The sequence below is a fragment of the Plecotus auritus genome, assembly GCF_963455305.1.
Source record: "Plecotus auritus genome assembly, chromosome: 5".
Taxonomy (NCBI): domain Eukaryota; kingdom Metazoa; phylum Chordata; class Mammalia; order Chiroptera; family Vespertilionidae; genus Plecotus; species Plecotus auritus.
In genome coordinates this window covers 47,640,809-47,664,667 of record NC_137776.1, presented here as the reverse complement: position 1 = coordinate 47,664,667, position 23,859 = coordinate 47,640,809, and the positions used below count along the sequence as shown (strand labels likewise).

General features: G+C 42.4%; 1 protein-coding gene across 12 annotated transcripts in view; it reads left to right on the top strand.

Moving 5' to 3' along the window:
• Nucleotides 1–21,891, top strand: part of RAPGEF4 (Rap guanine nucleotide exchange factor 4) — a 270,049-nt gene extending 248,158 nt beyond the window's left edge. For all 12 annotated transcript variants that reach the window (XM_080671018.1, XM_080671014.1, XM_080671010.1 and 9 more), the window contains 5 exons: nucleotides 2,582–2,632; nucleotides 3,416–3,503; nucleotides 3,911–3,975; nucleotides 16,779–16,833; nucleotides 20,617–21,891. In XM_080671018.1, coding sequence (XP_080527144.1) covers nucleotides 2,582–2,632; nucleotides 3,416–3,503; nucleotides 3,911–3,975; nucleotides 16,779–16,833; nucleotides 20,617–20,744 — 387 coding nt within the window. In that variant the 3' untranslated portion in view covers nucleotides 20,745–21,891. The remainder of the gene's footprint in view (nucleotides 1–2,581; nucleotides 2,633–3,415; nucleotides 3,504–3,910; nucleotides 3,976–16,778; nucleotides 16,834–20,616) is intronic.
• The last annotated feature ends 1,968 nt before the right edge of the window (nucleotides 21,892–23,859 follow it).

Genomic DNA, 23,859 nt, shown 5'->3' with positions numbered 1-23,859 from the left:
GTTTAGAGGGCAGGTCCTCACACGTCCTTCTGTCTTGGTTTTCTCTTAAAATTCCAGGCAGATGCAGCACACAGCAGCTCATCCCCCGAATATAGGAATGAGAGCATTGGCGAGGCCCACGTGCCACGCAGCTGTGTCACCTTCCACCCAGAAGGACAGACTGAGTGCTGCCAGGGGAGCTGAGCAATGAAGCCACAGCACAGGCTTCCCTGGCCTGAGCCCACAGCTCTCGGACTCTCTGGAGACCTAGGGGTCCCCCTCAGATTTCCCCAACCTGTTTGCAGTGTCTGATCACTCCTGCCCCTAGAGTCCAAATGAGCTGGTTGGGATGATCAAAGAAGTATAAAGCCTCATAGGGGTCCGGAAGGCCCCATGTGAGTACTGCATGATAGCAGCCAGACATGAAGGCTGAAGCATGTGGGAAACACTGTCAGAGTCCCCTTTCCTCCTAAAGAGTAAAATGGAGGCTCATTGGGAGGGGATGCAGTCAGCAAAGGCAGAGAGCTATCTGGCCAGTCCTCCTGTCTCCTGGGGAATAGGAAAGCATCCCTCATTCTGTGAGCTTCTGTTCTCATCCTTGCACGTTGCTGAAGAGAGAAGATTAACCTTTCATCATTTATAAGCCTTTATTTTTTTTTAAGATGAGTATAATTATATCACTCAGCAGAAAGATCTTTGATTTGGATTTATCTACCTGGACTTGCCAAGCACTCCCAAGGGCTTCCCTACAACTGCAGTGAGAACCGGATGGTGCATGAGCGGTGTGGGCACCAGCGCCTGACCCCCAACCACATGAAACTGTCCATGAGCAGAACAGAAAGTCAAGTTAAACCACATGGCAAAGGCAGTGGATCAGAATAGAAGGGAAAGGCCGATCTGAGATAAAGCACATGGCAATGATAACCTGGAACAGGTCCTTGGCCCCAGCAGTATTGACATTTGGGGCAGGATCATTCTCTGTGTGGGCTGTCCTGTGCATTGTAGGACACTTAGCAGCATCCCTGGCCTCTGCCTACTGAATACCAACAGCACCTGCCACCTCACCCCACCCCAATGACAACAAAAAATGTCTGCAGACATTATCCAATATTCCCTGGGGTGTGCAAAATTGCCCCTCCTCCCCCGTTGAGCACCCCTGCTCTGGGGTGTAGGTAGATAATAGTATTAAGACCCACAACATTGTTTTATTACCATATGCCTTCCTGCCTTTGAGACAAAAGCCAGCTAAGTTGAGAAAGAGAACTAGTGTGAGAGGTCTAACCAAAATGAACTCACTCCTCACTTTTAAAACGCCCTGTGTCCGTGGGACGTTATCTCCTAGTATGAGGATCTGGATACTTCCTGTGGGATGAGATCCTTGTGCCTCTTGATGCCCACCCCGCTTTCATCCCTTTGAACATCCCCTCTAGGCAAGGATACCAAGTTTCCCTGAAGCCTAAGTTGAAAATAGGTGCCAGGAAAATGAATTTGGCTCCCTAAAAACAAAATAATATATTTTACAATGACGAAGTGGGACTCTTTAAACTGACTCAGATATGAAGGGGAAAGAAGAAAGTTTTCCTGTGGGTTGGTTGTTGACGTCACTGTGCAAAGCAGAGCTGAGCGGGGAATCTCTGAGGCCCAGGACGGTCAGTGGTCCCAGAGCCGCAGGATGGCAAGCAGGTCACGCTGCTCTCTCTTGGGGTGGCGCAGTCAGAAGGGAAACGTTCAGCTTCACTAAAAGCTTGGAACCTAAGCAGAGCCAGACCCGTAGATGGAAGACGTTTCAGTATCAACCTACTATGGTAGATACACAGGGACAGACAGTGGTGTTGAATCATGTGCCAGAGTATAAACATAAGAAATTACTAAGTTGGTGGAGCTGTCCATGTTTGTATGACAGCAGGGCTGGGAAATCCTGTGGGGGAAATGCCTGGGTAGGAAAGCGTGGCGCATACGAGAGAGGCAACAGGAAAGGAAGCAGGTGATGTGCATTCCAGAGGCTGTGACCATAGCCAGCTGTGTGACGTTGGGCATTTCATTTAAACTTGGGACTTAATGTCCATAAAACACAGGTTTAATCTAGCCAAATAAATATTTATTGAGCACCCACTGTGTTCCTGACACTTGTTGGTACTATGGATACAGCAGTAAACAAAACTGGTAAAAATCCCTGTTCTCGTATAGCTCACATCATAAGGGAGAAGGCTTAAAAAGGGAGGTTTCTAAAACTTTTAATCCTAATATTCTCTGGTCTGAATTCCTAATTGTGGGAATCAGAGACTTTGATTCCAAAACATCTGTAATCTGGGAATGCAGTTCTCTTTATGAATAATGCATTTCAGAAAACATTATAAAAGCATGAAGACCAAAGCATCCGTAGTTACTTTGGGTTCAACTAGGTGAAGACTTTTAAAAGAGGAGTTCTCTGTATTCCAGAAGATTTATCCTCAAGTGACGAGACAGGTTATGGTCTGGCCTGTCCTAGAGCTGTTTGATTAAGAGCCAAAAGAAATACATTTCCCCCGGAAATGGTAGCACATGATGCACATCTAGATATTGAACCTGACATGTGAGTGTGGCATTTTCATTTCATTAACAGAAACTGCCAAGCAAGTTCAAGAAGTTCTATGCGGAGTTTGAAAGTTTAATGGTAAGTGACAGTGGCTCCTTTATTCTGTTCCCTGTCTGCATTAATCCAATGTCTGATTAGCTGAATTGAAGTTCTCATTTCAGAAATTTTATCTGTCCTTGTATGACTTTAAGAAGTTTATGATCCCGTTTTAGTGCTGCTAAAACAAGCATGTCTGACTAATGAATGGCACCCTCGGGAACTAACTTAAAGAGGACTTATGTCCCACATAAGGTCAATTTGTGTAACTAAGAAAAGCAGTGTAATAGGATCCTCTCCATCGAGCACAGGTTGGCTATGGGTTGGAAGTTGCATTTTTCTTGGCTTGCCAAAATTATTTTTCCTCACTGGCTGGGAGGTGTTAACAGACGGAAAAGGAGCGAGTGGGACTTGGCAGGAGTGATGGGATGGTTTCAGAAAGGGCAAGTCGGGACTGGCTATGCAAGGCAGAGAGGAGGGCGATCCGAACTCAGGGAAGGAGCAGCGCTTGGGGAGAAAGGATGCTCCTGGTTGGGGTTTGTTTTACGGGTTTTATATTTGCAATCAAAGGAATCTCTCCCCTTGATCCCTGTAGGCAAATCTCCCTTCAAACACGAAAGGAAATAAAAAGCAAATTACTCTCATGTCACATAAAGTTGTTTTAAAACACAAATCAGTTTGTTTAGCTAAGTCTTACCTTTCTTTTGTAGCTTCACTTGATCCCAAGCTCCCTGATTGTGGGATGACAAGGCGGGGTGTGTTGGGAGGAAAAGGGAGCGGTGCATGTGTCATTAATTGCTCAACAGCCTCTCTGTTTCCCTGAAGGATCCTTCGAGAAACCACAGGGCCTACCGGCTGACAGTAGCTAAGCTGGAGCCTCCTCTCATCCCCTTCATGCCTTTGCTCATCAAAGGTAATTCTAAGAGAATGCACAGGCCATGCCAGCGATGAGGAGATGGGAAAGGAAATGAACAAGAGCCTCATCAGATGGATCTTTGGGGAAGAATGATCACACCCTTCCACCTTCTGCATCTCCTCTTAGTCTTGACTTTTCTGAAAGGGTTGGGAAGATGATTGGAGGAGCGGGAATCCACAATTTGGAAGCCTTGATAGTAAAACAGAGGGTTAGTGGGGAAATTTTACTAAGCTCAGGTAAAGTGCTTTAGAAAGTTAACCACCTAACATAAAAGGAACTATTGTCAGCTTTTTTCAACTGCAGCGTTATGCAAATCCTCCAGCATAATCTAATGGTGCTATTGTGGTTTCTTAGTGTGACATATTTCTGTTAATGATCAGAATGTGACTTTTATTTCTTTGCAGATATGACATTTACTCATGAGGGGAACAAGACGTTCATTGACAATCTAGTCAACTTTGAAAAAATGGTACGTGCAGTATTATAACCTTAACCACGGTGTTGTTGTTTTTTTCAAATGAAATTTGCATCTGTACTAATAAAGGAAATAATTTTCATATATGCTGCCATGTTAAAAGGGGAGTTACACATAAAGGAGTTTTGAAATCCTTGGTTCAAATTGGCTGCTAGTTTACTCTGTCAGTCTCTTTTGTGAGGTTGAATAGTATTTGTGCCGCAGCTCACAGCAGCGGCAGCTTTTACGCCTGTGCTTGGTCCTGGGCTGCCTGCTGCTAAAATGCAGAACGCTCCAGAGTGCCTCCCGCGGTGTTGTTTTGCTGTAAGGTTTGTAGCACTTGCCTGCCCCAGGATGCCTTTGAAATGTTTACCTGCCGAACCTGACTTTAGTGCATGTAGGTAAAAGGCAACTCTATAGCCGATCTTTATTAGGGACTATTCATCTGAATGTGTATTGTTTGTTCCAATAAAGTTCACTGAAGTTCAGAGAGGGAACTTGAAAATCTTCATATCCAAACCCAAGATTTTTATAAAGAACACATGTGGAACTGGCACATATTCAGTATTTTTCAATCTTACTCCCCCCAAAGAGGCTGTGTTTTCTGGCATTAGTTACTTTGCAGTTTATTTTCTTACCATAAAGCAGGTCACGCCAAAACTCTTATTTAGCTGCATAGTGAGTATGAATGGAATGCTCATTGTCTTCTGAATCCTTTGGCTGCAGCCTGGAGAGATGAGGTATCAGTGTTGCATCTGTGGGTGAGCGTCTGCCCGGGGCCATGGTTTGCAGTGATGAATGTGGTTCTTGCAGGAGAAGCTAAGGGCTTGGAGTTTGGGACACATGAAATTCAATTCTCAGCCTTATCACTTTGCGGGTACCCCTTCTCTGCCAGTCAGTTTCCCCAATAGAAAATGGAGATCGTGCCTCCTCCATCTATCCCTGGAGAGAGTGGGTGGGTCCAGAGTCTATAAGTATTCCTGCAAGCAATACAGTGCGATAGAAATCTTACCAGAAAACTGTTCCTCTGTTTGCTTCTTGAAACCCAGCTCGCCTGAAGGTCCCAGGAGAATTGGAAACACCCTGCAGTAATCCTATAAGGCTCACACCATTTGACTTTGGGAATGAGCTTATTGCAATGCCCAGTCTGAAAAAGAAGTGCAGCAATTGCTGGGCACTAGGTTCCTATGTCTTAAGCTTCTTAAGAAATAGCACATGAGCTCACACTCTTCAAAGATACTCTATCCTAGAGGGCAAATATTTTCTCGGCAGCCATCCCCTTACCCCTTTCTCCAATTATTACTGTGTCCGTTTAATAATTCTTTGATCAAAGTTAAAAACAAAACCATTCTTTGCTTACTTATTAGTATGGAGAATTAAACATATTTCCCCAAAGAAAACCTGTTTTCCAGCAATGAGAGATTTAGCAAATAGTTAAAGAACCTTCTGGGTGACTTATGCAGAAATGCAGACGGAGAAGCCAACCATTTGAATATAAAATATACATGTGCAAAGAGGCATAGAAGTCGGGGTTTCCTAAAAGAGATGATTGAACTTTTTAGAACTTTTGATCATTAAAGTTAACTAAACAGAACAAACAAGAACAGCAAAAATATCCCTAAGGAGGATGAAAGTTGTTTCATCTGGGTTTTTAGATACACCCATAACCCGCAAAGGCAAGGGCAAGATTGCATTCAGTGGACATTAAGGGAGTTCCCTTTCCCCATTTCTGCACTTTGTGCTCATAGCAGTGGATTCTTAGATGCCTAGCGGTGAGGAGAGAGGTCCTTTACCCCCTGCTCTAGGAAGAGTCCACTTAAAATACACACACACACACACACACACACACACACACACGAATTTGTGCACCTTGAAAGGAACTGTGGTCCACGAGGCTGCGGTGGGCACAGGGGCAAGTTTCAGCCCATCCTCCGTGCCCCCGCTTGGCCCCTCCCACCGCGGCCCCTGGTCCCCTGTCTGCCCGCAGCCCTGCTCCTGCCACCACTGCTCACACACACTGAAGGCACAGGCCCCGCACACACACACTGCATGGAGCGATTGGGGCTGGTGCCAGCAGTGGGTGCAAGCAGGGCCAGAGCCATCAGCAGGTGCAAGTGGTGGCTGCTGCCCCGATCGCCCCTCAGGAGCAGGAGGAGGTAGAGAAACCTTTAGGGGTGATTGGGGCTGGCAGCCGCCATTCGCACCCTCTGATGGTGCTGAGTGATCAGGACTGGCGCTGAGCACCAGCAGTGAGTGCAAGCAGTGGCTCTGGTGCCAGCAGTGGGTGCAAGTGGGGCCATCGCCAGCAGTGGGTACGAGAGGCAGCTGCCAGCTCCAATTGACCTTCAGGAGCAGGGGGAGATGGAGAAGCTCTGAGGGGCAATCAGGGCCAGCAGCAGGTGCAAGCGCCAGGCAGGAGCAAAGAATTTTCAGTAGCCACCAGAGCCCTCCCCCCCCCACCCCATGACAGCGACCAGCACCCCACCTTGGTCTGGCATCCCTGCTCACCTGCTCCACCATCCTGCTGCAGCCGACGCCCACCATGTTCCATGTGTGCCCCCTGGCGGTCAGCGCACGTCATAGCAACCAGTTGTTTGGTTGTTCCAACGTTTGGTCTATTTGCATATTAGCCTTTTATTATATAGGATTATTGATTTCAGAGAGGAAGGGAGAGGGAAAGAGAGAAACATCAATGGTGAGAGAGAATCACTGATAGGCTGCCTCCTGCATGCCCCCGACTGGGGATTGAGCCCACAACCTGGGCATGTGCCCTGACCGGGAATTGATGCTCAACCACTGAGCCAGGCCGGTCATGCAGGAAGAGTCCACTTTTGCTTAAAAGCTACTGAATGGCTAAAATAACAGTTCAGCTGCAATAACAGAAACCCAAATTAACAATGGCTTAAGCCAGATATGTGTATTTCTATCTCACATTAAAGTCCATGCCAGTATGGTAGCTCTACGCCAGGAGGCAGCCACAGTTCCAGAATTCTCTTCATTTCACCTTCCACATGGTCCAAGGGGGCGACCGCCAGGACCCCATTCCAGTGGAGGGGAGGGGAAAGGGAAAAGGCAGATACATGCTTCTTCCCCGCAAGGCTAAGACCTGGAGTTGTACTCACCGCTCGGCTCACATTTTACTGGTCAGAAATTTAGTCCCATGCAAGGGAAGGTAGGATATGTAGCCCTTATTTGGGGTATCCATGTGCCCCACTAAAATTAGGGGTTTTTATTACTATGAGAAAGATGGGGAGGAAGCATACAGAAAGAGTACTGTTGGTTCTCCTGCAACTATAACGTTTATTTCATTTGATAAATCATGACTGTTTAATTTTACAGTTGCCCTTCCATGAGTTAGATGTTACTGGAAAATGAAATATAATTTGAAAAGGTTTGATTATGGTTTTTAAACCTGGCTTTGACAAGCCTGGCACTTGTTGTCAACTGTCCAACTCCTTCTCTCCATACCACCACCCCCAGCCCCCGTGCCACAGCCACTGCCACATATAACTCCCACTAGTGGCGCTGTTATTCCTGTGTGTCTTAGGGAAGGATACAGCTCCTTTTTCCGGTTGGTGTGCATGCTGCTTCCCAGTCAACCACCAGCAAGGTCAAGGTGCTGTGCAGAGCTGGCATGGCAGCCTTTGTGGGGCTGGTCGGCTAAGTCCCCAGAAGGAGCCCCTGCCAGGGGTCGAAGTCACCAGGGGAGCCAGGGACACAGATGCCTTCCCGTGGCGGCAGCATGGCAGTCACAGCAAACTACCGTGCCAACCCTAAGTATTTTTATTTTGAACCTCTTCACCCGTGAGGTATGAAGTGAGGATTAGAGAATTTGTTGCATATTGGTTTTCAGGATTTGTGAGTAGGAACAAAAGAGAATTCACACTCTGATCCTTATGCAAAAATAAAAATAAAAAAAGGCAGACATTCTTTCATTTGGGGGGAACATAAAGGAGTATTCAAAAAAATGTTTGAATAAAGCCCTTTGTAGCTTTCTGTGGCGTACATGAATATTTATAGCATTTAGGAGGTAGACTAGCAATGGATTAGAGGATAATGTGCTGGCCGGCTGCCACTATCCCAGGCTGCATAAAGCATGCTGATAGCCACAGTTGCTACTGTATTAGGAGGTTGGTTCTATTTCAGACGTACCCATATTTAGGTGTATTTATTTATGAATGTTATTTTAAGGTAGTCATTTTATTTGGAATGAGAGGCATGGGGCAAACTTCGGTACTTCTGGAAACATTAACAGAAGCTAATTCATGAAGGAAGAGAAATGTTTTGAATCCTTTTATTTTTGTATTCTGGGAGAAGGAAAATTACCCCTCCCCATCTTGATGCTTGTGGCTGGTGGAATAATTAAAATGGCATAAGGCAGATTAACAAGAGAAAATAAAATTTAATATACATATACATATGGGAAATTCATGAAGAATTCCAAAGACAGTAAAGCAAAATGAGGAATATATATTCCTGGACTAAGGAGAGGGAGGTAAGGATCTGGGATTTCAAAGGGAAATAAGCAATTCACAGGGAGGTGAAAAGAGTTAATGTCTAGCGAACACATGTTTGCTGGGACATCTAGAGACAGTGGGACAGAGGGGACTTAGATCAAACAGACCTTGTGAGGTTGCTCCCTGTATATCACACCTCATTCAGATTCAACTATACAGTTGATGCTTGAACAACATGGGTTTGATCTGCACTGATCCACTTATATGTGGATGTTTTGTCAATAAACATACAGTTTGCTCTTCATATCCCCAGGTTTCCATCAACGGATTCAACAAACCATGGGTTAGAGAAGTGTTTCTGATCCGCAGTTGGGAATCTGTGGATGTAGAGGGCCAACTGTGTGCATTGTCCTACATCATTTTATATAAGGGATTTGAGCATCCTCGGATTTTGGTATCAGTGGGGTCCTGGAACCAAACGCTTGTGGATACTGCTGGATGACTATAGTTTAGTTTTGGGGGAGTCAAAAGTTTTTTTTTGTTTGTTTTGTTTTTTAAATATATATTTTATTGATTTTTTACAGAGAGGAAGGAAGAGGGATAGAGAGTTAGAAACATCGATCAGCTGCCTCTTGCACACCTCCTATTGGGGATGTGCCCGCAACCAAGTTACGTGCCCTTGACCGGAATCGAACCTGGGACCTTTCAGTCCGCAGGCTGACGCTCTATCCACTGAGCCAAACCGGTTTTGGCGGGGGAGTCAAAAGTTTTACCCAGATTTTCAACTGCACAGGGGTCAGCATTGCTAACCCCCACGTGTTCAAGGGTCAACTATTGTTAACTCTGGTGATAGCTTCTTCCTGGAGCAGGCTTTCCATCTTAAATCTTTTAAGCAGTAGAGGGAAGGTCAGAGGTTCTTCCTGAGCCTTCTGGGCCTTAAAAATAACCAGCATAAACCTGGCTGGTGTGGCTCAGTGGTTGAGCATTGACCCATGAACCATGAGGTCACTGGTTTGATTCCCAGTCAGGGCACATGCCTGGGTTTGGGGTTTTATCCCCAGTTGTGTGTGGGGGGGGGGGTGCAGGAGGCAGCCTATTGATGATTCTCTCATCATTGATGTTTCTCTCTCTTTTTCCCTCATACTTCCTCTCTCTCTAAAGATCAATGAAAACAGCTTAAAATAATTAATATCCTAAAGAATCATATTTTGGGGTGGCAAACTCTGTTCTCCCTCATGCCATTATGTAATTAGCAACAATATGTTTTCTACCACCAATAACGCTATTACAAGTTCATGGAGAGAGCACTGGGCTAATATCAAAAAGAATCTCCAAGTAAAAATGTGGATGTTCAAACCCACCCAATTCCAAGACCTTCCCAACACACTAGAAATCTATACGAGGACTTTGAAAGTTTACTTCTTCCTATAAATTTGCAGACGGCTAAGTGCAGATTTTCCAAGGGGCACGTTCCAAAGCAATCAATATGTGCACAGTGTCCAGGCAAATAATTTTATTCGGAAGCATAAGAAATCCCAAAAGTAGTCCTCAATCTCTAGGAGATTATATGCAGTTGAAATGATAAAACATAAAGACATGAAATGTTAAAAATCAACAAAAAATATAAAAACCAGTTCAAAATAATAATGAAAGATGTCAAAAAGCAAACTTCAAAGAAATGTAACTTCATGCAGCCATATCAGAAGAAAATAAAACCATATTAAATACAACAACGTAATATAATCAAATCCAGATTGTTCTTCTGAGCACCCATCCAGCCTCATCTCACACTTCCTCTTCACCATGCTCAGTCCAAGGTGGCACAACCAGCCTTCTTTCTTTTATTCCCCACCTCAGGCCTTTGCACTGTTACCTTTGTCTGAAATTGCCTTCCCTTGGTCTTCACCTGTCTGGCTCCTTCTCATCATTCAGGTCTCAGCTCATGTGTCCCCTCCTCTGAGGGGTCTTCCCTGACTACCCTTCAGGTATTCTACCCTCCACACCCTGCACTTTCAGATGATGACCTTGTCTTCATAGCTGGTTTCACAATCTGAGATTATCTTTACTAACCTCTTCGTTATTTGTCTCCCCACTAGAATGTGAATGTCCTAGACTGGGTATCTTATCTTCTTTGTTCACTAATATTTCTCAGCACCCAAAAAGGTGTTTTCACGTCATAAGTATGCAAAAAAAAATACTTGTTGAGTAAAAGAATAACCTAATCATATTCCATTGTTGGACTTAAGACAGTACACTAAAACATTTTTAAAGGATTTATGTAACAAAGATTTAATCCTAAAGTCTTTTCTATTTTATTAGGAAATTTGAGCAGAATGCACCAAACATTTTTGCATTACTGATACTTTAGGCAAGAGGATCCCCTTAGCCATCTGTTCCTACCTGGACATTATTCTGTCTGCCCTCTTCCCTGTGGTGCTAGGATGTCTGTCCTTCAGTGTCCTTCCCTGAGTGCAGACACGCACAGCCCTCTCCATGTGCCTGCACGGCCATGATCCATGGCCATCATATGTACAATATACCATCTGTATACATGTGTATCTGTATGTCACGCACCTCTTGGACATTAAAGACCCATAGCTAGGGGACAGGGCGCAGGGCTCTTCCTCAATGATGCATGTATTGAAGGCTGGCTCAGCACGGGGCCTTATTATCTTTTATCTCTGGTCCTTATAGTGCACTTAATTCTTTTGAGTAGCTATCATGGACACAATCTTTGTAGCTGAGAGACTATATATTTCTAGATCTTGTTGGGGGGGGGAAATTATTGTCCCCAATGTATGAGGGTCCGAGTAAAATAATCATATAGTGTAAGTGTAGAATCATTGACTGAGATTCTATTTTTGATAGGCATATAGACAGGGGCAAATCAGTAGGGGCAGAAATAAGAAAAGAGGGGATCTGGCAGGCGTTAAGAACAAGGATGGCGAAGAACTCACGGGGCAGAAGGAAAGACAAACTGTGGAGGGCAGGCATTTAGAGAGGTCTGAAGTCTGGGGCAGCTCCCTGAGGGACTGAGCAGCTGAGGGAGGCTGTGCTGGTGGCCTGTCTGTGAGTGGGAGGTGGGGAGAGTCACAGTGCAGGTGCCATTGCCTGGAGGGCCTGCCGGTCTGAACTTGAAAAGACTGTGGACTGTTTTCTTGGGGAGAATTCTCAGGGCAGTGTGATGAGCAGACCCTAAGGCGGTGATTCTAACCAGGAGGGGGTATATCAGAATCGGTTCAGATGTGGAGAGGCGGTTCACGTGGTCCACCTGCACTGACTCAGAGCGCTTCCTACGGAGCCTGCCTGTTCTCGCATTTAGCCCTGAATTACAAATCACCGTTCTAATAAGCCAGGCGCTAATGGGAGTGCGTCATAAACCTCAGGTTTGCTGAGAAAGGAAAGCCAGGAGAGAAGGCCTGCCTTGGAGTAGTCAGATACTTTCCCACTGGCCCTACAGGAAAGTTGCCAGCCTGTTCCGGCAGGACCGGTAAGCCAGGGTCTAATTTTTGGCTCCATCCCTGCTGTGTCAGTTGGATAATGAAGTCTCGGTCTCCTCAACCTCAGTTTCTGCCAAACTGAACTGAGAGCACCAGTGAATTGCTCAGAGGCTTCAGTCTGCAGGATAGAAAGACTAACTAGATGGCTTTCAGTGGAGATAAATGCAAGATCCTTTACTTTGGCCCAGGACGTAAACTGCACATCTCCAGAGAAGGAAGCTGAGTCCAAACAGCAGCTCAATGCGCTAGGAGGAGAGATTTGAGTCACTGTTAGTTCAACAGGTGTCAGCAATGAGACTTCTTAAAAATTGTGGACTTCGATGTGTAGCTTCGTCTAGAGCAAGGGTAGGGAACCTTTTTTCTGGCAAGGGGCATTTGGGTATTTATAACGTCAGGTGAGGTTCATACAAAAATTATCAACTTAAAGATCAGCCCACTACGTTTGGTCAAACATTTAATTAACTCACCCCTAATGCCTTGGCAGAGCCAGAGCAAACGATTTCAAGGGCCTTCTATGGCCCGTGGGCCGGATAGCCCCACCCCTGGTCTAGACCGAGGAAGGAAATAATTCTTCTGCACTCTGTGATTTGCTTAGTCTGAGGAGCCGCACTGACACTGTCCAGGAGAGACCGGAAACTTCCTTATGAAAAGTTGTGGAAGAAACTTAGCATAGTTAGTCTGACCAGAAAAGATGTGGGGGTGGAGAGAGGGCCATGATAGCTGCCTTCAAGTATCTGAACAAGTATCCTGTTGAAAAGGAGATAAACCTGTTGTTTGTTGTGGCTTCAGAGCTCAGAACTGGGATACATGGGTGAAAAGCAAAGGGAGAAACACTTTGACTCAAAAAAGAAATTTCTAATAGAAAACTGTAAAACGTGAAAGGGACTTTCCTCAGAGGGTAATGAGTTCCTCGTTGCTGGTTGCATTTAAACAGTGGGAAGCCCCTGGTTGTGGGCAAGTTACAAACCTCATTGCAAAACCAGATTTAGATTTCCCAATTAAACTGAAGTTACCTTTGAGTGCAATTATAAAGGATATGTCAAAATTAAAACCATTGTTAAAATTAATCAAAGATTTAGGAAGGGAGAATGAACTCCAGAGCTGGAAATTACTGATTTAAACAATTGTTCTCACATTTTAAACTACATAATGAGCTAAAAATTATGAAGCTTCAGAGTATAGCTATAAAGAGTCATCTCAAACTAAAGTCAGAATGAAATGTTTTAGCTTTCAAAACGAAAAAGCAGAACAATTACTCCCTACAGAATGGCATAGGAAGAGGTTTCTGACCCCAGCTAATTGTTTTATTTTTCTTCAGAGGGGCCCACTGGCAGCATCTCCCGGGGTTTTCAGTAATTACACTCCATTCAATATCTGAAGAATTACAATAATTCTACATGGGATATACTGGTGCCCTTCAGATGCAAAGTCTTTAGAGAAGCGAAAAAAGCAACTTAAAGTAAATTAGCAGGAAAATTATCCTAGTTACTGTTTATTTCATGGCTCCATATATCAGAGTCTAATTATACATTGTATGCTACAGTTTCTTGGAGGTATCTGTCATGTATTTCTCATGCCGATCAACAGACGTGCTGGTTTTTAGGATCCTTTAGAAAAGTGATGTCTGAACTTTCCCAATCGCCTCTTTATTCAACGCAGATACATGTCACTGAATGCTTGCCAGTCCTTGAAGCTGGAGTGTTCAGCAAAGTAGAATGAGTGTTCACATATGTATTTCTAAAGCTTTGACTCTGCCCTAGCCAGTTCTGCTCAGTGGGTAGAACATCAGCCCGTGGACTGAAGGGTCCTGGGTTCGAGTCCAGTCAAGGGCATGTACCTTGGTTGCAGGTTCCCCAGCCCTGGTTAGGGTGCATGCAAGAGGCAGCCAATCGATGTGTCTCTCTCATATAGATGTTTCTCTCTGTCTCTCCCTCTCCCTTCCACTCTCTCTAAAAATCAATGAAAAAAAAATATCCTCAGGTGAGGATTAACAAAAATAAACTAAAGCTTTGACTCTTCTAGGAGTTTTTGTTCTGCCAAATAAGTTGCTTTTTTTAAAAAAAAAACAAAAACACTACATAAGCTTCCTCAAAGTCACTTTCTATACTTTGGCGCCAAGGGTACATGAGAGAAGACAGCAAGAAATGGTATTCATTACACAGCCACTCAGAGATTAGAAAGTCTCATATCTGGGCTGGACCCTTATCCATTTTCTGCTAGTGTTAGAATACACCCGCCATCTCTCAGGAATCCTTTTGGAGTCTGAGCATCAAAGTTACTGATGTGGATTTTGTAATCAAAGAAAACACAATAATTTCAAGAGAAACATCAAAAGTGCTTTATTCAAAATAATGTCCATCGCTAGCTACACATTTTGGATACCATCCCAATAGAACTTTTCTTGTTTTGAGACAAACCATTCAGAGACCCAATTTTCCACTTCTTCATACGTTTTGAAGTGCTGCTCAGAAAGTGCATGTGCCATCGATCGGAACAACTGGTAATCTGAAGGAGCAAGGTCTGGTGAATACAGCGGGTGGGTTAGTACTTCCCAGGCAAGATCTTTTAACGTGTCTTTAACTGGTTTTGAAGTGTGTGATGGTGCATCATCATGAAGCAAAATTACTTTGCTGTGTCTTCTGGCACATTCTGGTCGTTTCATGATCAAAGCGTGGTTCAAATTGATTATTTGTTGTCGGTATCGATCAGTAGTAACGGTTTCACCTGGTTTTAGAAGCTCATCATACACCACACCTTCCTGATCCCACCAAACACAGAGCATTGTCTTCTTTACGAAGTGATTTGGCCTTGCAGTCGATGTTGATGGTTGACCTGGATCAACCCATGATTTTGTGCATTTGGAATTCTCAAAATAAATCCACTTTTCATCACCAGTCATAATTCGATGCAAAAAAGACTTTCTTTCGTGCAGTTGAAGCAACATTTTACCTAGACTTTTTGGTTTTCCATTTGTCTTTCGTTCAGTTGATGTGGCACCCATTTTCCTTCCTTTAACGTCTTTCCCATTGCTTGTAAACGATCGGAAATTTTTTGCTGAGCAACGTTTAATCTTTCTGCAAGTTGTTTTTGAGTTAGACACACATCTTCATCCAATAATGCTTGTAATTGCTGGTCTTCAAACTTTTTCGGTTGACCTGGACATTCTTTGTCTTTCACATCGAAATCATCACTTTTAAAGCGTTTAAACCAGCATATCTTGAGTTGGAGCATGTTCATCATAAGCTTCCCAAAGTATACGATAACTTTTTCTTCAAAATAAAGTAATGAATTAAAACTTCCCACAAATTGACGAAACAGGTTTGGCTCAGTGGATAGAGCGTCAGCCTGTGGACTGGGGGGTCCTGGGTTCGATTCCGGTCAAGGGCATGTACCTTGGTTGCGGGCACATCCCCAGTGGGGGGTGTGCAGGAGGCAGCTGATCGATGTTTCTAGCTCTCTATCCCTCTCCCATCCTCTCTGTAAAATATCAATAAAAGAAATATATAAAAAATAAAAATAAAAATAAAACTTCCTGCAAATGCTCTTTTTTTTTTGGCACGAAATTCGACATTTTTAAGCGTAAAAATATCTATGATGTTAACACCTTCAGAAAATTTGACATTTGAAGCTTGCTGTCAATACAACCCCCCGACTCCTTTCTTCTCTTGTTTTTAACTAAGTTTAGTAAAGTACAAAAGATTTCCTAATAAGTCTTTTTTAAAATATATTTTTATTCATTTCAGAGAGCAAGGGAGAGAGAGAGAGAAATAGAAATATCAATGATGAGAGAGAATCAATGATGGGCTGCCTCCTGCACACCGCACACTGGAGATTGAACCTGCAACTGGGGCATATGCCCGATCAGGAATCGAACCATGAACTCCTAGTTCATCGGTTGGTGCTCAACCACTGAGCCATGCTAGCTGGGCCCTAATAAGTCTTTATGGCAACAAAATTTTACAAAGAAATTAAGGTTACTTAATGACAAAATTAACAAAGGTTAAATAAATCATGATCCATCCATATGATTGAATGCCTACTTATTTTAAAAATGTTTTAAAATGCAATCAATAACGAAAATAGTCACTGTGTCATGTGAAAAATTCAAATTAAAAATAGGGATGACTTCAATTTTTTAAAAAATATGCTGTTATATATGTAGTTTTAAAGTATTAGAAACAAACATACCAAAATATTAATGAAGTTCCTCTGTTATGTGATATTATGAGTGGTTTTTTTTGCTCTTAACATTTTCTGTATTTTTTTAAATGTGCATATGTTAGTGTTATAGTCAGAAAGGAGGGAGGAAGGGAGGGAGATTAACATTAAAACACACACTTTTGCTGGAAATTAGGAAGGTCAGTACTATATAGGGCATAGAAAACTGTACAGGTAGAACATTTTGACTATGACTGTTCCGTCAGTATGATCTGATACCTCATTACTGAGTCCTCTTTACTTTGAGGAACTTGACAAGCTACACCTTCTCCAAATCTGGGATGGTTACAAATTCTCCTACAAATTCAGAGTGACCTCCAGAAGGTGGGAGCGAGTCCTCAGGAGTAAGAGTCTCAGGAACCACAGATGGCTTTTTGTGTCCTGAGGAGCAGGCAAGCGATGGAGGGGAATTACACCATTGGTGTTCCTCACTTGAAAAATGCCTTGTGTGCCTGAGTGTGGTGCTCTTTCGAGTAAGTAAGCAGGCTCTACATCAGTCAGTTGCCTCCAGATGGTCAGCATCTCAGAACAGGCTGTTTCTCGGGGGCCCAGGTATTGCTGAAATAAATAATGGCTTGTTTTCCTTTCTGGATTAGACACTAAGCTTACCTGCATTTCAGTCTTTTTTCTTTTTTCTTTTTAGCGCATGATTGCAAATACTGCCCGGACAGTGAGATACTGCAGAAGCCAACCTTTCAGTAAGTTCAATGTTGCAATATCTATCTGTGGTGGTTGAGTCCTTTTTTCGCGAGCCTGCGGAGACATCCGAGAAGTCTGGACAATATTTGATTGTCAGAGACACTTTGGAGCATGAAATCCATGAGATAGGAGCCTGAGTTTAAGGATGTTCTAGTTGTTAAACCAGAAAATAACCACAGGAATATTATTTTATGAATGAACTTAAAGAGAATTAACTTGCTCTCTCCAGTGCGGCTAGAGCAGGGGTGGGCAAACTTTTTGACTCGAGGGCCACAATGGGTTCTTAAACTGGACCGGAGGGCTGGAACATAAGCATGGATGGAGTGTTTGTGTGAACTAATATAAATTCAAAGTAAAGGAGCGGAGGGGAGAGCAAGAGAACCCTCCATTCTTTCGGCTCCGCGGGCCGGATAGAACAGCCGAACGGGCCGGATCCGGCCCACGGGCCGTAGTTTGCCCACGGCTGGGCTAGAGACAACTAAGGCATGATTGCCAGTGAATCCTGCCCCAGACCAACTCTCTTAATGACTCCCTGCTTGATGGTGAGAAACTCCCATCAAGTCCTGATGACTCAGTTCTGTCGTTTCTAAGCTGGGAGAGATAATGTTTGTTTCTTGCGGTGTTGCAAGAATGCATTAATATGCATAGCACATTCGTAAAAGGTTCCATAGCAGGAACTGATGTTATATTTCTAGCATTCCCAGGGGAACGTAGGGTGCTCTTCTTAAATCTGGAGATATAGCACAATAACTAGTATAACACAATGCTTTCCTGTAAAACTATTAGTAACAATAAATAGCCATTTGAAACTGGAGTTAAGCTGCATCATAGCACAGGCTCAGCATGCCAGACCAGTGCTACTGTTTTCTCTGGGCTGGGACTTTGGGTGGCGGGTGGGGCTTTGGCTCGCTTAAAGTGGGCTCGGAGTGAGAAGGTGGCCCCTGTCAAGGTTTTTGCTAGCGTCATCTATGAGTCACTTGAAGTCACTTGGCTCATTAAGTCAACATGATAACTTGACATAAACATGATTGTGAGGTTACCAGTGCTACCAGTACCTTCCCCTCCAATTAGCCTATTGCTAAGAGACTAAGAAAGTCCTTGTTTCATTCCTCAGCGCTGTCTTTGCTCTTAGCACAGGACTGGCCAAAGCAAGGGTTTGCTAACATGGGATGCCAGAATTGCTAAATGTTAACTTTTTCAATGTACAGCAGAAATAATCTAGGAAAAATAATCTCGACTTGGAGAGCAAGTAGGCCTTTAAAAAATTGATTCAAATGGTGGTGCCTCTCGTCCTTCCTAAGTGAGAATAGTCTTGCACATCAGCCACTCCTGTGTGGATTCTGCGAGTTAGTGTCTCACAGCTCTTCATCTAGTACAGTGGTTCTCAACCTTTTTAATGCCGCGACCCTTTAATACAGTTCCTCATGTTGTGGTGACCCACAGGTTGAGAACCGCTGCTGTAGAGCCTAAGACCATCAGAAAACACAGATATTTACATACGATTCATAACAGTAGCAAAATTACAGTTATGAAGTAGCAACGAAAATAATTTTATGGTTGGGGGTCATCACAACATGAGGAACTGTATTAAAGGGTTGCAGCATTAGAAAGGTTGAGAACCACTGATCTAGTAACTTGCTCTATGTATAAAGACATGGCCATAAAGCAGTTATACCAGTGAATATGAGGATATATATAAGTGATGCCAATCTACAACAATAATTTATACTCTAGAATCTGCGGCCCTTCTGGGTTCCAGGAAATTCCTGAAACTGTAAATATTCGTAAAATTTTGTGTGGCTGAGAAGGTTCATAGCCTTGAGAAAGTTCTCAGTGAGGTCTAAGAACCATGATAAAGTATGTTTTGTTCCATAAGCCTCTTGGGAAGTAAATCCACATCTGCCTACATTTTCTCCTAGAGCTCTGGGGGAAAAATTTATATATATATATATATATATATATATATATATATATATATATATATATATATAAAATCTCCAGTGCATTTGTTAAAGTTATCAGTAACTGATGGTAAACAACAGCTGCTCAGCTCTGAAGTCAACAATCTATAGATAAAGTATAGGAATAGATTCATAAACATTATGGGAATATGTACAATGTAATTACAGTATATTGTACGTGTGGAGTACACTGCCAATGAGAAGCAAGAAAGAGAAGCACTGTGGTATTATTTATATGTGATAATTATACTGATGAGTTTCTTTTTAGAGCGCTTAGGGGCCTTTGTATCTTCTCTCTGCTTTTCTGTGTTCAGACCTGCAGCACTCCCCTGCACCCCTCAGGCAGATGGCCTTCTAACTGTCTTTGGGAGTGGCTTGAGCATCTGAGAAGAGTACATGAACTGCAGAAGGCAGGCGCTGTGGCAGAGAGTACACTAGTCTGGAGTCCAGAATCTGACTTGGCCACGCCTGGTGTCCCACTACTATATAGGATCCCCACACCAGTGATCTATGGGGCAGAGGTGGCCCAAGGACCACAGCAGAATTGTTGGGTCTAAACCAAGCATTTTTTAACCTTTTATTTTAAAACTAGAGGCCCGGTGCACAAAATTCGTGCACTGGGGGGGGGGGGATGGTCCCTCAACCCAGCCTGCTCCCTCTTGCAGCCCGAGACCCCTCACTCCTTACCACCTGCTTACAGCAGAGGTAGGAGAGGCTCCGGCCACTGCCGCTGTGCTTGCCAGCTGTGAGCCCGGCTTCTGGCTGAGCGGTGTTCCCCCTGTGGGAGCACACTGACCACCAGGGGGGCAGCTCCTGTGTTGAGCATCTGCCCCCTGGTGGTCAGTGCACATCATAGCGATGGGTCATTCTGCTGGTCATTCCACCATTTGGTCGATTTGCATATTAGGGTTTTATCTTATAGGATAATGTCACCGTTTAATAAGTGAGAAAATTCCCAGGGAAGACATTCAGATGTCTCATGTCTCTAGAAAAATAGGAAGATCTGGCAACTCAGAGTGCAGATGCACAAGACAGGTCTGGAGGGGCCTGTGTCTCCCATTCACCACTGTCCAAGTCAGCCTTCCTCACTGGTGTCTATGCCCTGCATAGGGCGGGGAGCATTTAATCCTCCTTTCAGCTGATTTAGGGAAACCAGTCAATCACTTAGCTCTGTTGCTCACATGTTTGGGGAAGTGAATGAGAATAGAATGGTCACTGAGATTTCAGAAGTTGCATCAGAGGATCAAAGGTCTAGCAGAAGTCATGACTTCACCCCATGAGTTGCTCTTTCTGGATATGAAGACCTCTAAGAACAGACAACCATGCAGTTATGTTGTATATTGTATGCAAGTAACCAAGGGAGCTGGTGATAGTAATCTCACTTGGCTTGCTTCAGATCAGCCCGAGTTTTAAGTGCTTTTGTTAGAAGCTAACGAAAACTGTCCTTTGTCATTATTCAGCATCTGATTCAGAAGGGCCAGAGATCAGAGTCTGAAACAAAGGCAGGATGGTATGGGGAAACAATTTTAATGTATAACCAGGAACTCTCGGGTGCTGCTTTCACTTCTTTTTTAGTGCTTTTTTTTTTTTTTTTTTACAACATGAGATGCAAAGGAAAATGATCAAAATAGGTGATTCCAGGGAAGAATAGGGTGAGAGGGAGGAGATGGACCATCCAAGTGGAAACATTTCAATGAATATGGCATTGTTGAAAGGTCTTGATGGAACCCAGCAATGTAAGATGAATATAATAAGTAGCTGGAGAAAATAAAGTGTATCTTACATGCATATATTGTGCAATTCCAATTCTCTTTCCAACAGATCTTGACGCAGCTCAAGCTAATAAGAACCATCAGGATGTCCGGAGTTATGTACGGCAATTAAATGTGATTGACAACCAGAGAACTTTATCACAGATGTCACACCGGTTAGAGCCTCGTCGACCATAGACATTTAAAGTGCCCAGAACAATGGTTTGCCTCCAGTCCACAGTCTTTTAAAAATGGCATTTATGCTACTGCTGACTGTATTGTCACTAGAGAATGCTACAAAGCAAGCAGAAACACATCCTGAGACCGCTCAGGGCTGCATTCAGCTTACCAGCGTCATGACAAGAGAAGAAGTTATTTGCATCAAGCTTGCACTCTCTAGCATAGGAACCCCCAGTTTGTAGTCACCCGATTTCATTTCCAATCATGCCATCTTCTTTGCTGAAGCATAAAATAAGACCTACATGAAGAGTTTGGTAGAAATACTACTGTCAAGAGAAATATCAAGTCTGACATTTTTTCTAAGAATGTTTGCAAGTTAAGATGTGCTACAAATGGGATTTATTTAGATACATCAGTGGTCATATAGTTTCATATTTTTTAACTCAACTTCTTAATTTGGAGCATGAAAATTTTGGAAGGTGTTGAGGAATTAATATAAATCCAAATTATAGGTTGTATTCTGCCATCTTTATAGTCTTACCTCTGAAGGAATTGAACCTGGCCATATTCCTATAAAACATTATGACTCTTTATATAATTTAGGGAGGACCAGTCTGTAATTTCTGAATGATATAGAATAATATTTATGTTTACAATATAACTTTTTTAAACTTTCAAATCAGGATTACATAATAAAAATTCCACTAAGAAACTCCAAGGTTCTTAAAATTGCCAGTGTTTAGATTAAAAAAATAATAATACCATTTCAGAAGAGCACAATATGCACAAAAAATTTTTCAAAATTAAAATATTTTCCTGGGCATTAAAAAATCTTTATTATTGGCTAATTATTGTTACTGATTAAAAAATACATATTTTCTGGACTTAAATGTTATTACAAATACCTTAATTTTCAGCAATTGTTTTGCACTTTCAGATAGATTGTATATAGTTCATTCAATTGATGGTATAGTTATTTATTTGCTACATGATAGATATTGTGCCAAATAATTACTTTTTATTTATTTTATTTAGTATGTAATTTGGGGTACATTTCTTCCTGTTTTCACAATTAAGCTACATTTTATGTGTAGGAATTGTATGTATGTATATCTTCTGTAAATAACAGCTAGTGGCTTCATTAAATACAATTGTTGACAAGAAATGGTTCTGTTCTCAATTCCTATAATATGGGAGGGGTAATTATTTGGTATAGTGGGGTCCTGAATTTTGAAATTCAAATAAAATTCACATACTATAAAAGTCACTCTTTTAATGGGTACTATTCAGTGGTTTTTGGTATATTCACAGGATTGTTCAACCATCATCACATTATAACTCCAAAACGTTCTCTTCATTCCTAAAAGAAACACATACCCATTAGTGGTCACTCCTCATTCTCTTCTCTTCCCAGTCTCTGGAAATCACTAATTTACTTTTTGTCTATGCAAATGGTCATATAGTTTCATATTTTTAACTCAGCTTATTAACCTATTTTGGGCATCTTTTAATAAATAGGATCATATGTGTAGCCTTTTGTGTCTGATTTCTTTTACTACGCATAATGTTTTCAAGTTCACACATGTTATTGCATGTATAAGTACTTCGTTATTTTTATGGCTGAATAATATTCCATGGTATCGATATACCACATGCTATTTGTCCATTAGTCAGTGGACACTTGGGCTGTTTCCACTTAGGGGTATTAGGAATGCTGCTGGTATGAAGGGGCACTGAGTTTCAGAAATGCCTACCATTTCTCAGTGGTTTAAGCACTTAGTAAATATTTGATTAAGAAATTTTCCAAAATTCTCTAAATTTCAGACGTCTCTATTTTTCAATATCAACGTTTGCAAGAGTATGTTCCAAGTTATACTAATTTCACAAGTTCACATGCTTTTTTAAAATCCAAAAACAGATACACAACTGCAAAACAAAAAATATAACCAAATGATATCTTCAAATCAATCTGGGAACCACTGTGTAATATACCCCGTTCTTAGAAATAATTCTTAATATTCATTAACATATTAAAGGCTCTGAGAAGTCCTGCTGTAATCCTTTTTACCATTGCACAGTCAAGCCCACTTTGAGAAATGCTAAAACAGGCAAATGCCTTTCTGTGTCAATCACATAGCAGTTCGAGGGAGGCTCTTTGGGGAGGGATTGTGTTGCATGCAGTGTTATGCCTCATACCAGAGTGGTACGCAATGCTTGGAATTTACTAGAGAAAGAAAACGGAAGTCACTGAGTAAATTTTCTTGAAGTCATTATTGTTCAGCATTTCACTGTCTCATAGACCTCAAAACCAGCTGTAAGGTTTCCACTTGTATTTTTTTTTCCTTTTCTAGATTATTTTTATAGATGACAAATAATGCCAAAAGCCAATCCCTTGGACATCCTCACTTTTGTTTTGTTCTTAGTTACTCCTACCATACTTAAGACTGATATCCAATGTCTGACAACGCCTTTCCTCCAATTTCACAGGGACTGGCCCCTTATGATCTTATTTTTATTCGGTTTCCACAGTGTTCAAAATTAACACATATTCTTCCATGTATAGTCCCCTGGGTCTTCCAAATAACTATTGAGAATAACTATTGCTGTACTTAATAAAAAAAAGTAGGAGATTTTTAATTATGTCTCACTTGTTTGAAAATGTACTACCTCTATTATTCAAGGTAGTGATGGCTAAGTAAAAGCATTCACATTCTGAAAACGAAGAGTAGTAGCCAAGCAACCCTTCCTGAAGCAGGAGCTGCAGTTAATATTTTCAGCCTTGCAAACAAGCCAAAAGAAAATGAGATGCCACAGGGTCACAAGAAGGATAATGAGGTTTGCAGAAGACATGAAAAGTAAGAAAGAATGTTTCTACCAAAAGCGCCCGTAGGAAATTATACATTTAAGTGTTTAACACACCTGCTTAGCAAGGTCACCGGTACAGAGCACAGGAGCTAAGCTGTTCCAGCAATGTTTGAATACTGTGCAGGTTAAATAGACATCTTCTGAAACCAGTGGCATTTCCTCTGAAATATGAATGCAGATCAATGACTAACAGTGTGAGAAAATTCAAAGAAGTGTCATTCTGGTTTCAAATTGTGCTTATAATTTTCTAAAATCAGCATAGAATATG